Below are 16,032 nucleotides of genomic sequence, written 5' to 3' on the forward strand. Positions count from 1 at the left end.
AATTCGTGGAAATAGAATAGCCGGAAAGTAAGGGTGCCATGGTTTTCAAATGGCAATTCGCTCTTATCGCCGCTTTTATCGCTCATCGCAGCTCCAACATAAACGTTCCCTAAGATAGACAGACTGTTTTGATTCCTACTGTGTGTTCCTACCTTTACATTTTTGCCCTCACCAAGATGGCCGCCGATTGTATTGCTGGTTGCTGTTGGAAACAAATAATATAGTTTTATAATGATGGGGATAGCAGAATACAATAGAAGGATGCATTAAATAACAATGCACGAAAGTCAAATTAATTTATTGATGTTTAAAAAGTATAACCTTTGTTAAAAGCCGTCTTACAGACTTAGGCTTTTTAAATTTTTGTTGAACTGTTTGTTAAAGTAAAAAAGTCCAATTTTGGTACTATTGGGGACAAAATACTTTGGTCATCACTTTTCTGTCACTTCAAAAAAAAAAAAATGTAAACCAAGCATTAACGTCAAGTCAACGTTGGTGACAATTTTAAATTATTGACCTTTATCTTGTCAAAATTATGGCCTTTCGACCGTTCAAAAATTTATAATCGTCCCCTTTGCTTCTGAGGGATTGTCCATGGGCCAAATTGCCTTGTGGAAACCTTTTCAATTTTTTCTCCTTGGAATTTCTCATTCGGTGATCCATTTTTCGGTATTTATTTACTTCCTTAACTCTTTTGCCAAACATTTGCTTCCAAATCGTTCACAGGCTGTACTTGCTGTGATCAAATTAAACAAAACTTCAAATGTTAAAAGTTTATTATGACAAAATAACAAATGCTTAAAAGCTCTATGGAATGCATAACAACCACAATAAAATAACAAAAGGGGCGTAAAAAATATAAAGCGTAACAACGAGTGAAAAAATTAACTAAAATGAATAATACTATTTGATGTTTGTAAATGTTGCACGACGGTAATTACTTCTATAAAACAATGAAGCAGAGTATTATCAGTTATCTTACACGAGTTACATCCTGTTTTAAAATAAACTCAACCATTTAGTACTTAAGCTTTAAGTAAATTCGTTGTTCACTTTACGCAAAATTGAATAGAAACAATTACAACTACTGGTCCCTTGTTCCATCTTAACCTACTTTCATATAAAGATACTTAAAGATTAGCCTTCAAAAATGGTTTCAAATACAGCTTGAATGATTTATTTACTGGCTCGGAATTCAGTGGACTTTTTGAAGCTTCCTCGAACAATCTTTCGTACACGTTACCGTCGAAAGCTCCAAGTGTAGAACCTAGGACTTCATCGCGGATGTCGAAACTGTCAACGATTCCAATAGCGTTGGGTCGAATAAGTGCAAGCAGCTCTTCCAACCAAGCTTGCAGTGTTTCTATATCATTTCCGGTGATGGTCGTGAACTGCAAAAATATAATTGAAATTTATTTACGTCGTGTGCTGACAAATCTTACTCTTAGCAAATCGCCTGTTAGTCTAAGGGCCGTGTACACTCCATATAAATTCAAAAGCTGCACGAGAACAACTTTCAATTCTTTGGAAACGTTCAAATTGTTAACAGTATTGTAGAAAGTTTCCACAATGAAACTCCTACAATGTGCTTCAGCGGCTGCTACCAGCTCGATTGAGGTTTCGTTCCAAGCATCTTCGTACGCTTTTCCTTTACTCATTCTTTCGTTAATATGGCGACTGGCTAATTCAATTTTTCTACAACGAACAAGTTAAAACAGCTCTCGCGAAAATTGCTTGATTACCTTGCGGCAGTTTGTTGTAAGGCATATATAATCCACTCCACGGACCTCTCAAAAGGCCTGTTTCGGTTCAAATCATTTCCTAAATATCTCACAGTCGTGAACTTTTGCAAATTGTTACGATTTTGCCACGACTTCACGAGAAAACGAGCCGTTTGTAAGAACAGAACTGTATTTTCACCCTCGTAGGTGCACATCGCGGTCACTAGTCCATAGGTGGATGGTAGATTTGACGAGGTCATGTAACCGTGACCTCCACAAGCCAAGCGACATATTTCCACTCCCTGAGCCGCATCGGCGCTGCTCACAGCTTTCAAACAACAAGCAACGGCGTGCAGCTACAATTCATTAGTTATGACACAAAATTTATAATCTAAGGAGGGTCAAATCAAATTTCTAGTTTTTGCTCTAAAAACTTACTTCAGGCAAACTTTCCAGCTGTCCAGCTTCCAGTTCTGAAGTTACGTTGTTGTACACATCCCACAGCCAGGTGCCGCTGTACTGGAAAGCGAAGTAGGTTGCAATATGAGGAAACAGTTTGTACTGTTGTGATACAAAATCAATAATTTGTGGCTCTGGTTGACTGTAACATAAGATTGTTATTTTTTGTATTTATGCCGTGACATAATAAACTTGGAAAACTGTCGGTCATGAAAAACAAGGCAAAGTCGCTTAGACAAAAACGAATCAGTAAAATAAGAAGAGACTTCCGGATCGTTTGTATAAGTTAGGTTAGTTTCGGTTTGGCATCGACGACAGCGCCACCGAGTGATTTTCCCTGTGTGTAATTACATAACTACACTGACCGGCACAAAAAACGACTCATTATTATTTCTTTAATAAATGATCTTGAAATTATATTTGTGATTATTTTTCTTAATTATAGTTAAATTGGGATATTTTCAATGGTCGGGAGTGCTATGTTCACCATGGCAACCGATTTGTTTTGTTTAAATAAATTATTAGAAAATTTGCGCTACTTCGATGTTGTGTATTTGTCGGTTGATTTACATGTTAAAAGATTTAATTTGACAATACGAGATACTAATTCAAAATGCTGTTAAAATTTTGGCAATTTTTCGTAACATAAAATTTTTTCTAAAAAATTACTTTTTTTTTCATTAAAATTTTATTTGCTGTGTTTAATATTTTGTTTGTCGGATATTCTTTGGCAAAGAATAACTTAAATAACACTTATCAATACAACATGATGTCAAAAAAATGTCTAAGACAATGAATTACTTAACTACATATATTAATAAAATTCAAAGTGAGTCGTTTTTTGTGCCGGTCAGTGTAGAAAATGTTTAAATGAGATTTTCAAAAAAATCTTTAAGTTGGTAATTAAATTGGTACGAGTCAACTTTTGTAGTTCATGACCAAGTGGGCTCCCAAACTTACGATAAATGTGACTTACTCAGGCTTGATTTGCGACTGGTGTCTAACGGCACTGTATCTAGTGGCTATGGTGACGGCTTTCCTCAAGTAATGTGCGGCATCCTGAACTATCACTACTCTTACAAAAATCATCGTTCCGTATGTCAATTTACTACTGGGCGACTTGACGTAGGTACCGTCCTAAAGCGAAAACGTTATTACTCAAGCAAAAAGTCAACACGAGTGATGCTCACGCTCAGGACTTGACTATTCTTCATCAGCATATTTGTTCTTGGTATCCGAACGCGATCAAAACCGAGATAGCCGTTGTTGGTGCTGTTCATGCCGAGTTTGCAACCGATCTCGCCGATTTTAATGCCCGACAGGGGCTCGTGAGTTTCTTCATCTCGGAGTTGGACTATGAACGGGTGGATCCCATAACATTTACCCTTTGTGTAGAGCTGGGCAAGAACGACGGCGTAATTCGCAGAATGACCCACTGAAATTTGAGTTGTTAGCAATTTATTCATTCATTTTCATCTTTCAACTAACATCCTCCCGGCCACCACTTGTACGATGTTAAAGTGGGACTGTGCAAAACGAATTCTTCTTTCGATGCGTCGTAAGTTGCAGTGGTTTCAAGTCCTCTAATAAATGTTCCATGACCTAATTCGGTCTAAAAAAATAATAGTATATAACTCTAGCTGTAATTATAACACAACATCGTACTTGTGCGTAAGTTCCGATGATGTCGCAGTTCCACGCTTTCTGTATCCATTCGGCTTGCTGTTCAATTGTTCCTTGTCCCATTAAGGTCGGTATAAACATAACATAATGAAGCGTCAAAGGGTTGCCATCTTTCAAAATGGCTGAACCTAACTGTCCACCCAGTATTTCCCTTCAAAAAGAATTTTTTTTTCAAATACCACATATGATAAAGAGTGTATTTTTAAAATGTGCCGAAATTTTACATACGACGTTGTGGGACAACGTAAAAGACTAAAAGCAATTAAAAAAAATCGTAGCTCAAAAAATAAATGTCATTTTATTTTTTGACAGAATTTTTTAAATATTTTTTCCGAGTTCTACATGAAGCCAGTAGCTCGTGGTTAAAATTTGTCCACGCATTTCAATAACACCCTGTATAAATAAATAAGTTCGTTATTGTTTTGGTTGCGACTTATTAAATGCTTTTTTTATTTTTCGTGGTTAAAATTTGTCCACGCATTTCAATAACACCCTGTATAAATAAATAAGTTCGTTATTGTTTTGGTTGCGACTTATTAAATGTTTTTTTTATTTTATGCAACAGCAGCACTAGTTATTTTATAATTCATAATAGCACTCGTTCTCAAAAAGAGCCAGTCTTGTATAAGCAACTTACATGATCTACGAAAAATGCTGGTGAATACATGAAAAATCACATTCGCGCCAAAAATCATAAAGGTTGTAAAAAAATAACGAACTTTTTTATACGTAATTAACAGATTCGTTTCGATAATACGAGTATGTATGACAATTAAGGTTGTTACGTTTTGTTATTGAACTGAATAAATAAATTCACCCAAATTAATATGTTAATGTGCTGTGTGGTCGACTGTATATAATATGTACATACAATAAAAGTTTCAATTTTTAAAACCACTTAAATTAATATGTAAATCTAGTTGTAAAACCAGTCCGAAAACAGCTTTGACAAAAAATGTCAATAGTTTATTGTAATTTTCCAGTGAACGGCAATCTTTAAAACAAAAATTTAATTGAATCGCTGATTGCAGAAACCACATGAGTTAATAATATCAAAATGTTGAGAATTAAAATAAAACCACCCGAAACTATTTTCTAGTTATTTGACCCGATGACAGTGGCCGTGAAATAATAGTTTTTATCTACGACTATTAAATAACACCTATTATTTGTTGTATTTTACTCCTAGTTAATTATGATATACATTATGTATTAACCGCATTAATTATGGTTGTTATATACAACCTCATAATTGTACAGGCAAACCTCGCCGTTCGCGGGGGTTACGTTCCAGAAGAATGCCGCGATGCGCAATGCCCAATAATAAAAACGGCGTTATGTTCCATAAACTAGATTTATTTATACTATGCCACCTCAAAAAATTCAAAAATACATAAACGTGCGTATGTAAACATGCAAATACATTTTCAAAACATAAAATATAAAGCAAAAAGCACTAAAACAAAAACCGACAAAACCATAAAAAAAGCATAAAACATAGGTACTGACTGCAACAAATTCGATAGTTCAGGATTTTAAACAAACGTACAATCGCGGCCATCTAAAAGTGAACGATAGCTTGCGAAAATTTCCATATTTTTCGTTAAATTAAATTAGGCTGTATTCATTGGCGTTCGTGCAGATGCAAGTCTTACTGCAATGTAATTCTCTCGCCACAGCAGCCAACGACCAGTTTTCTTCTAGCTTTGCAATAAGCCCTAGCTGTCTGAGTCGGAGTGAGATGTCGTGGCATTTTAAAAAATACTTTCAATAATTTTTTTTTAACTATTTAAAAAAAAAGTTCATTTTTGGATGACCGCAATTGTACATGTACACAAAAATTTAGTCATCAAGATCTGATGGTTTAGTATGTAGATAGTAGACTTGCTCTTAAAAAAATCTGTTATTGATTTTTGAATTTGTTTTTTCTTTAGTTCAGAAAAAAGTTGCCTGCAAAAAAATGTTATCTAATCCTCTGTTGGTAACTAAGCTCCTTTCGGTATCAGGATCTATCTCGGCAACCTTGCTTTTGACTTGTGTTATCATGTTAAATAGTTCTTGAAGTTCATTGATTGTTAGCGTTGACAATTCCATCCGCGAACGGCAAAGAAAAGGGGCACATAAGTGCCCGGCGTAAAATCAAATCAGCGAAACTCAAATCCGCAAACGGCATGGCGTGCATGTACTATTTATTGCTTATAATTGCATTATCTACAAGAACGTAACCATGGTAACAAAACGAACATTTACTGTCATTGAATTTTGACATTTGAATGCATTTTTTGGGTTTGTTAAAAACGCGATTTTTGTCAATAGTCGTAGATAAAAGATCGTATTTGACTCGCATATATGGGTTATTATTACACTCGGATGACTCACTCGCCTAACGGCTCGTTTCATAATTTTCATGTTTTTAGAATAAAGTTCTTTCGCTCCGCGACCGAGGTAGAGACAAGAGGATTACATACATATTATTTAGTTAGTTTTATTCGACTGCAGAAGACAGGTGTTTCAGTGTCGATTCTGTGATTTGAGCTAAAATTTTATGAAAATGGCGCGTTTATTTTCGAATAGTGAATACATAGGTGTTGTGTTGGCGTATGATGAAGCGTGTGCGAGTGCTCCCCGAGCCCATGGAATTTCCGTGCGACTTCTTCTTGTGGGGGGTGCATGCTGCATGAAAGACGTTGTATATTCGATTCTAATTGATACAATTGAAGTTTTAAATGAACAGGTAGGAAATGCTGCCACAATGATTCGCAATAACAGAGGAATGCTGGGAAGAGTGGAGGAATTATTTCGTCCGCGCCTTCATTTTTGTAATTAAATTAGTGATTAGGTACTCTGATTACTTTTTGCGGATTAATACACTAATTTTAGAAGACATTTTGTCATTATCTTAGGTATGGGTGATTCATTACGGTTAGTTTAAAATATTTATTATTAAAATTGTTTGTTGTAATATCTACCATATGATTCTCTTTTTTCTCTTCCACCCTTATCATTATAGGTCACAGTAACGGGCGCAGCAGATAGCCGTTGTGCATAAGTTATCAAAAAACAGGTGAAAGTTTTCTTGCATTTGTTTTTTCTTCTTCGCTTATCAGCATCGGCGAAGCAAATTCCCATTTGTGCCAAATCTTTCAATAATTTTAATTAGATAACTTCAAGGTTTAGGAAAAAATATATTTAAATATAATGGAATGGGCCGTATCACGATACCGTATTAAAGTTGCCGTTAACTAAAATCGTGATTCAAGTAAACATAAAACGATATACAACGTGTCTCAGAAATAAGTACATTAATTTTAACTGGTAATAGAACTCGTTAGTATCAACAATATACAGGATGGTCCCGATATAACCTGCCAAAAGAAATCCAGTAATAGGTGACGATGAGTAGAACTCATACACAAAAAAAGTTTCTAATAAAAGTCTTTTCGTTTTCGAGATAAAAATAATTGAAAATTTGGTCAAAATTTGCTGTACGCTAATGAGTTAATCGGTTTTAAAAAGGTAATTCTGGTTACTTGGCTGCAATTTCTTTAGCAACGGTACCTGCAACACCTATGACATTTGTCAAGTTTAATTTTAAATTTTCGAATCCTTCAAAAAGTTATGAAATTCACAAAACAAGAATACGCCGATTTGCATTTACTCTATGGCGAAACACGTGGTAATTCAAGACCGGCAAGGCGACCATACGGCGAGCGTTTTCCTGAAGGAGTCCTTCCGTCCCGTTGTACTTTTGTGGAGCTACATCCGCATTTATGTGAGGTTGGTTCTGACTGATTCCAATACGATGGCGTCCCCGATCCTCCATTTAACCCCTCTGGATTTTAATTTTTGGGGCCACACGAAAGATTTGGTATACGAAGTTGAAATAAATACAAAAGGCCAACTCCAGAAACGCGTAACAGACGCCGCGAACCAGATTCGTAAAAACCCGGAAATGCTGAATTCTGTTTATTAAAATTGGTACCAGCGTACTCAAATGTGCTTAAATGCCAACGGAAGGCACATAGAACATTTATTATAAAATAATTGTTCTAGTCTAGTTTACCTTTCATTAGTTAGTAGATATTCTCAGTTAGAGTTGAAAGTACGAATATGTAAAGTGTAAATAAATTTATTCAATACATTATTTTGGCTATTTAACCACAATTAAGACGATACTCTTATTACACAGTTCTTCCACAATTTTGCACACACTACCTCTACATTTATTTACACATTAAGGAACACCACTTTATTTAGGTATTACTCATTCATCTCTACAAAATCAGCTTTTGTACCTAAATAAGCTGGTGAATTAACGCACACAGTGTAGGTACAGCGTTTTCAATAAATGTCAATTTGATTTAGTTTGTCAGATTTGAGATTTGTCATAAACGATTCAGGTACCTATGTTGCTTAGATACTGTCATACTTACAAACACCAACAATTAATTCCTGAGTAGGTACGTATTTTTGTGGTCAGCAGCGTCGAATGTGTGTGGATAGGGGTTAATTTATCCCCTTTATTTTGGACCTAACAAAATGGGGTTTTTTGGACTTGTTAGATCCTTCTAATGACCCAGAATTTTTTTGGCAGGTTATATCGGGACCACCCTGTATTTAAATATCCTTTTTTCCTAAACGTTATAATTATCCAATTAAAATAATTGAATGATTTGGCACCGTAAAGGGATATGGAGGGAGCACTGCCTATGCTGGCAATGTAAAGGCAGCGGCACGCCGCTGCGTGATCAGATATTGCGGCGGCCCCAGATAAATCAGGTTCAAACGTGCAAAATAATAGTTCTTTTCGATATAAGGACGCTGTCACATTATTTTTCAGGTCAGGTCACGTCAGGTCAGGTCAGGTAAAGTCGGCGTTTTTATTTTCAATATTTAAAATTCGGGGCTTAAACAGTTAGGGGCGGAGCGTGCTTAGGCTATGTGCTAAATACATTCTCGCACGTCGCGAGGCCGTGCGGAGACCTTTTACGACGCCTTTTAAAATTACCGCCAGTACTTCGGGAAATTTCGTGACGAGGGTGGTTGCTTCATAGGTGTCGGTGTTCCGTCATTTTACTGGGATTTGGTTTTTTACACGTGAACTGGTTGGTGAATTCTCTTTGTATTTTTTCAGTTGTATAATAACTCTGATCTGTTTTTATTTTGAACTAAATATTTACGGTCGCCTTCCTACAATTGCTACAAAAATTGTCCCCAGAAAAAAAGTTAAAAGGACGCCACTGGAAAGATGAGTTATCTAGGTTCATCTGGAGACCTTTTATTAGGTCTACAGAAAAGCGCGGTCGTAACCACTTTTTTGAACAGTGCTCCCTCCATATCCCTCTACGTTTGGCACAAATTTAGTTACCCGCCGATGCCGATAAGCGAAGAACAAAAAACAAATGCAAGAAAACTTTCACTTATTTCTTGCGAACTTAAGTACAGCGGCTAATTGCTACGCCCGTCGCTGTAACCTATAATGACAAGGGTGGAAGAGAAAAAAATGAATAACATGATAGATATTAAATGAAAACAATTTTAATAATAAATACATATTTTAAAACGACCCTAATGAATCGCCCATACCCAAATAATGACAAAATGTCTCCTGAAATTAGCGTATTAATCCGTAAAAGTTGTCATGAAGTAATGAGAGTGCTCAGTAATCACTAATCACTAACCATTACAAGAAGTGTTCAAAGTGACCGCCGTTATTGTGAATACAATAATGAAGGCGCCGACGAAATGATTCTTCCACTCTTTCCAGCATTCCTCTGTTACTGTGAATTGTTCTGGCAGCACTTTCCATCCGTTTTTTTTTAAACTTCAATTGTCAATTGGGATCCTTCATGCACCCCCACAAGAAGTAGCAAGTTTTACTATTAAAAAATTAGTAAAAATTACGAAACTTTAGTGTTAAATTGCCTTAATTCCTTAATACCTAAGGCTTCAAACGTGTGTAATTAATTTTTTGGCCTCCTGTGATGGAAACTTTGCAAATACGCACTGTTCACGTCACATGAAACTTTGTTTTTACAGCGACTGTGCGACGGTGAATTTTTCCCACATACTATGCGGCAAAGTAAATAATCCTTGTTTTTAAACTTTAGAAACGCAGAAGAACTACACAATTTTAAATTAATGAAGCTGTGTTTCAGGAGAACAATATGTATACAGTTTGAATTCAATTAGTTTAAAAAAATAAAATCTAATGAAACACTCCGCTGCGCGTCGTGCTTCAAATTAAACTTCGCGCTGCAAAATGTAACTTCCCACACTCGATTGTAAATAGCTATTCCCGTATCACTTCATTCAGACTCATAAAATTAAAAAAAATCACAATTAATTCAAAGAACATATTTATGAAATTCGTCTCAAAATAAAAGAATTAGTTTTTGAATTACATATTCCAATTCTAACATTAACAGCGAAAAATGATCAAGATTTACAACTACAGTGTCATAAATAAATCCTCATTGTTCGTAATGAGGCAACAAACATCTGTTGAGGAGTTTTCTGGTAATCCTTTAGTCCCTAAGGGGTACCATAAAAAACCCATGTCAACCTCCTTTGTGGAAGTGAGCGCCGAATTTATTAATAAATCATAGCTCAATTTTGCACTCAAAAACCGGTGATGTTTTCATGATTTCAATGACATCAACTTTTTCCTAAATGTTTGAAAAATTATGTAAATTAATGTAGCGGTTATTGAATTAAAACGAAATACATACATATTTACGTTTCATTAAAAAAATTGAAATTTCTACAGAATGTTCTACAGCGATACACAATCATTCCTGAATTTTTTGAGAATTTTAAATCGATGAGAAGTGGGTATTTTCCATCGAGCGATAAAACTTGGCTCACCCGGTACTTATTTCTGAGACACGTTGTATGCATGAAGGTACAGTCGCGAGCAGTAAATTTTGGTCGTCAATGTCATTTCAAAATTTGGTTAGATTGTCACAAATTTAAAAAAAAAATCCCTGCTTGATTATGCCCATGTATGTCAACAAAGTGTCAAAAAAAATAGAAAAAACTTGACATTTAATGTCATACAACATGATGATAGGTTATGATGATATTTACGACTGTATTACAATGGAGCATTTTCCATTGCGTCAAAGAATGACATTGACGATCAAAATTTATTGCTCGCGACTATAATTATAGTTATGACAAACGTTTTGTTTAAAAATATTGAAGGAAAATTAATTTTAAAATTAAGAAATCAATAAAAAATGATTTGGTGCAAATCAGTAGTAGAGATTACTACTTTACACACTTTACGAAAATAATACATTTTATCGCCAACTAAGTGACGGAATACACGCGCGATAATATTTATATGTAGTTAAAAATAATGTGTACTGATAATATCAAAAGATCAGCGGTTTTATAATGAATGCAAAGTCATGGGGCATGAGGACAATTTTAGTTTCAAAGTACATAAACATTATCTCCGTATTGTGAAAATATCAAAGTTCAACATGTTGCATTAATAAAAAACTTACCTGAAATTATCCATACCTCCACGACCTTGACTCTGAAGCTCTTGCACTTTTCTGAAAATAATACAAGCTTTTCGAACGGCCTCTTCATATTTTTCCTTATGACTTAGATACTCTAGGGGAACTTTTGACTGTAACTCTGGATCTTCCAAGAAAAACGATTCTGAAAAAGTGAAAAAAAAACTGGTGAGATGAGGTCCAAACCATAACCTGACCGGTTTGTTTACGCTTAAACGTCACTTTGACACACAGACATAACCTATTTTAAGTAGGACGAACGCACACTGGGCAACCAAAATCAAGAGTAGTCACAAATATATCGACACCTATTATCTTCTAATTAGAAAGTAGAAACTTTCTGAGCAGTTGTCCATGTACTTAAAATTTCTAATGAACTGCAGTCATCAGGCGATTTTTATAAGATTTTAATTTAAAGGTGACATGATTGCACAATTAAGATTAAGTATTGCCGACCCATTTATTGATTTTTATACATATACATTCATGTTGATATTTTGTAACATTGTCCCAATCAGTTTGGTAAAAGAGGCTTTCACCAACCTCACTTTATCAATTCACGACTTGTCTTATTTTATCTCAAGACAAACGCAGCACAAATCATCTCACTTTTCTCAATGTAAACAATTTGCTTAAAGCAGTGCAAAGTTCATACCTCTGCTATGTCTTTCTTCCGTCCTTTGCGCTCCTCCGTCTAAGAGATGTGTCAGTTCTAACGTGTTGAATGTACATTTTTTACGTTCTGCCTCCAAGTCTGGATTTGTTGATTTTGACATTTTCATTTTTTTAAACAAAAATCCACCACTCACACGTTTCTCACAGCCTTGTCGTAAATTACACTGAAGTGAAGTATAGAGGGCGCCCGTGTATTTATACATTCACTATTGGTAGGGGAAAATATTGTTATATACAGCATCCGCCAAGTTAAATGAATTATGAGTAATTTACATCTTCAAACTGCTAGAAATTAGTTTGGATATTGTCAAAAATTGACTCGCATTTGTGTTATTCATGACGAATTTCAATTATGTCGAAGAACACGACTAGAAATTTGGGAATTCGGATAATGCGCAAAACGGGACAGCTGTATGTGATGCTTCGCGACGTTTTTTGATAAGCTTATCAGTCTTTAAATTTTAAAAATCATCAGTTTCAAAATTCAAGTATGACAAATACTTTGTCGATTTTATCAAAATATTGTGTATACAAAAATGTTCCAATTTATCAAGGTTCCTTAAATCTGTACTCACTAAACTATCTATTATCACTTAATAATATTAAATATTTTGATCGAATCTAATCTGATTTTGTAATTTTACTACATTTCAAGTGGCTGGCTGAATATGATTCAGATTTTGATAGGACGAAATGTGGATCTTGTGGTTGATCGATCTATCAAATTTCATTTTTTCCTCAAAAGAAATTAAAAATCAACAGATTTATTTTAGTGATGTTTGATTTTGTTGAAAAGAATTTGTTTCTTCCGTTCGTTTGGATTCAGATAAATTAAAATCTGATTTGCCGATATTTTCAATGCGATTAAATTGGTTTCGATCGGACTAAACTATAGCCGTAATTAAGAATAGATATAAGTACACACGTACTTAAGTGGCAGTAATTTAGTAAACAACTTCAATTATTTTTATTGTTCAATGTATTTATCTATAATAGTTTATCAACTTTTCTTAAATAAACAAACAACAAAAAATTAACAACACAACTTCAAACACACAGAAGAGTAAAAAAACTTCACTCACAAGCTTCAATATGATTTAATACTATAAAACAGTAATAGTTTATGTAATTTCACTTGTTTAGTATTATAAAATATCCATAAGAATACAAAACAGATGAATTCTTTCAAAACGGCCTAGCTTGTAACACTTAAAATATATTTATATTACCCACTTTAATACGAGACGAAAAATAAGATCTTTTTTGGGGTATTTCAAGCGTATTATTTATAATTATTGAATAACGTCCGAGATTGAGTCATTGTGTTTCAATTTAATGAATTATTATTATTGCGAGATACCCTAAAAACTAATTTTCAAATCTCAAAATATCACCTAAAAATTAAATAAAATCACTGACTTTTGATTTCGTATACGTTGAGACCAAATGAAGCAAAGATCTTACTCAGACAATATAATACAGAAGTGTGAATCTCTTGCAACTTAAGATTAGAATAAAAATAGAACAGATCTTGTGCCAACTCTGGAAATGCTTCAGTACTAATGTGGGGGTAGAAACTTCGGACTTTTTTAAATTTGAATCCGTCAGTTTCGGTGTAGATTAATTGATCTTCCAAACTACTTGGAATGATTAAAAAAAACTTGTATCTTTTTTTAGTTTTGTAATTCTTGTTGTAATCTTCGAGTCGTTTAAAGATTTTGTGAATATCCTTTACGAGTACATCTAAGTCTGAGGAACCTTCCTCATAGAGGAAATATCTTTTGCTTATTGCGTATTTCGTAATTTTGGTGTGATGTAACTTTTCACTCGATTTTTGTAACAATAAACTTTCAGGAAGTGAATATATGTGACTAGTCACTATGTAATATTCAGTTCTCGGAGATTCAAATTTCATATCTTTGGACAAAAAATTCGCAGCTTGATAGACCCCTCCTTGATGTAAAAAACCGTAAAATATCACTAAAATTGCATTAATAACTAACCACAATTTCATATATAAATTTGAGGCCTTGGCTACTTTATTTTTCGGTTTTTTTATCATTGTGTTTTCTAACTTAATCAATACGTTATCAGATTCCGGTAAAATCATCGAGCTATACAAATAAACTAGTGGAATGATGAGTGGAATTAAAAATCTCGGTTCTTGGTGGGGAAATATGGACAAAAGTGCTAAAGGGCCCAGGTATGACAACATCATAAGTCCCTTTATGCTCCGCACTGTTGGTAACAACTGATGTTTACCCCTAACAAAACTGTAAAAAATAATTCTATCACAATGGATTAAAATGTTGAAATACTTACTTGTAAGTTGCTTGACAAAATCCATACACTGCAAATACCGCCAGCAAATTAAAAAGTAAAGGCATATTTATGAGGATATGTAAAAATCTTGGGTGGAGTCCATGTTTAGCTAAATTACTTGAGTCAATATTGTACTTTACAAAATTTAATGGAGTGAAAATGAAGTTGTTAATAGTGATATGTAAAACCCCAATCTCACCCCAAGTCAAATAACCATAATAAAAAGAGTCAACTAATATGTTAAAAAATAAAACAGGAATTGAGCATATGATTAGTGCTACTATTCTCAAATGGTAGTTCATAGGGGTTATCAATTTATTACCAATCCCTCTATATAACCAGAAAAAGACTGGAAACAAAGCAAATGCTAGAAACGTTGGTCTATTGAAAAAACCTAATACTGTTACTAAACTAATTTGCCAGCAATTTCTTAGAGAATCAGACGTTAAAAATAATCTCAACTTGTGAAACTTCACTTTCTCTACAACTGTCCTGCTAGTTTCATATCTATAATTCAAGTATTCACGTTTTTTGATTAGAGTATTGGAAAAAATTAAACTCTCACAAACATAATATTGCAAAAGTGCAAATAACACTAATTCCATGGTATTAGAAAAAGTTCTAGTACTATATACAATCATAACATATGAACTTGACAATATAACAAGCTTAGTTTTGTACTTTTCATTATTGTTAACACAAGTTTTATATAAAGTGAAATCCACCAAAAAAGACAACATGCACATGAGTAGACGTGGGCCTACTACCAATAAATACGGCGTTATCATTGAAAATTTGAGATATTCCTTTGTGAAGTAATCCATAATATTTGCTAACCTATATGTCATGCCTATTGTAAAATATGGGATTACCATGCTTCGGATTGGAAAACTGGTATTAAATTCCCATGGAATATTCGATTCAACTTCGAATGCTCTGCCTAAAATTTTACTGTTAGTGTTTCATTATAATTTATTTTGTTATTACCTGCTTCAACTTCGATTGATTGGAAAAATTCATCTGGATGTATATAACCCAATTGTGGGATTAAAACTAGGATTATTCGAGCTAATGCTAAATACCAGTACAATGTAGGCAGTTCGGGCAGCATTGTTTTTTCGGATAATTTTGAAAACGTTCATTAAATTTGGTTTGTTTACATCTTAACTGAGAAATGTCAGTTTCTCAAATACTTTCACAGTTCACGCAGCAACCACTAGATGGTGACAGTAGGAATATTATCAAGTAAATGAATTTAATATTGCCTATCCTGCAGGCGCCAAATACCTAAAATTTGTTACCGCAGAAATTAAAACGTATCTGTGATACTGATAAGTCACTTACTTAGTGACAAATCAGATGTGCAATTTTGTTTTTGGTCAAATTTTCTATGTTTATACAAAGACGAATTTTGCGCCTTTTATCTTATTTTTTTAACGAAAGTACATTAAAAATAAATAATTTTAATAATTATGTAGGTATTTGATTAATTTTGCGTCAGTAGAGATGAATATTTGAGATTCGAAAGCACAAGATAGAAAAAATTTCAACGTATCGAATATTAAAATTACATTAACTTTCTTTTTTTTATTTTTTCAATGGAAGTTTGTAGCAAGCAAGTGAGAAATTGTAATTAACAATTA

General features: G+C 34.0%; 2 protein-coding genes across 2 annotated transcripts; both read right to left on the bottom strand.

The window, feature by feature from the left end:
• Window positions 1-758: 758 nt before the first annotated feature.
• On the bottom strand, window positions 759-12,252 carry ACOX1 (acyl-CoA oxidase 1). Its single transcript, XM_069059996.1, has 10 exons — window positions 12,048-12,252; window positions 11,378-11,537; window positions 3,846-4,014; window positions 3,669-3,792; window positions 3,371-3,615; window positions 3,157-3,317; window positions 2,160-2,322; window positions 1,743-2,077; window positions 1,443-1,695; window positions 759-1,391 (listed from the first exon to the last, which is right to left on the bottom strand). The coding sequence occupies exons 1-10, from the start codon at window positions 12,172-12,174 to the stop codon at window positions 1,131-1,133; spliced, it is 1,998 nt and encodes a 665-aa protein (XP_068916097.1). The 5' UTR covers window positions 12,175-12,252; the 3' UTR covers window positions 759-1,130.
• An 896-nt stretch (window positions 12,253-13,148) lies between these two features.
• On the bottom strand, window positions 13,149-15,590 carry PIG-Z (phosphatidylinositol glycan anchor biosynthesis class Z). The gene is made up of 3 exons (XM_069059997.1): window positions 15,377-15,590; window positions 14,390-15,329; window positions 13,149-14,340 (listed from the first exon to the last, which is right to left on the bottom strand). The coding sequence occupies exons 1-3, from the start codon at window positions 15,498-15,500 to the stop codon at window positions 13,479-13,481; spliced, it is 1,926 nt and encodes a 641-aa protein (XP_068916098.1). The 5' UTR covers window positions 15,501-15,590; the 3' UTR covers window positions 13,149-13,478.
• Window positions 15,591-16,032: the final 442 nt, after the last annotated feature.

This window comes from Tenebrio molitor, chromosome X (genome assembly GCF_963966145.1).
Source record: "Tenebrio molitor chromosome X, icTenMoli1.1, whole genome shotgun sequence".
In the NCBI taxonomy this organism is placed as follows: Eukaryota; Metazoa; Arthropoda; class Insecta; order Coleoptera; family Tenebrionidae; genus Tenebrio; species Tenebrio molitor.

Bases quoted from the DNA above. Each gene is read 5' to 3' on its own strand.
- ACOX1 (XM_069059996.1), bottom strand. From the start codon at position 12,174: ATGAAAATGTCAAAATCAACAAATCCAGACTTGGAGGCAGAACGTAAA. The intron at 11,538-12,047 runs GTATGAACTTTG...TCACTTTTTCAG, and splicing joins GGAAGAAAGACATAGCAGAG to AATCGTTTTTCTTGGAAGAT. The intron at 1,392-1,442 runs GTAAGATTTGTC...ATATTTTTGCAG, and splicing joins TAACAGGCGATTTGCTAAGA to TTCACGACCATCACCGGAAA.
- PIG-Z (XM_069059997.1), bottom strand. From the start codon at position 15,500: ATGCTGCCCGAACTGCCTACATTGTACTGGTATTTAGCATTAGCTCGA. The intron at 15,330-15,376 runs GTAATAACAAAA...GTAAAATTTTAG, and splicing joins ATCAATCGAAGTTGAAGCAG to GCAGAGCATTCGAAGTTGAA. The intron at 14,341-14,389 runs GTAAGTATTTCA...TATTTTTTACAG, and splicing joins TTTTGTCAAGCAACTTACAA to TTTTGTTAGGGGTAAACATC.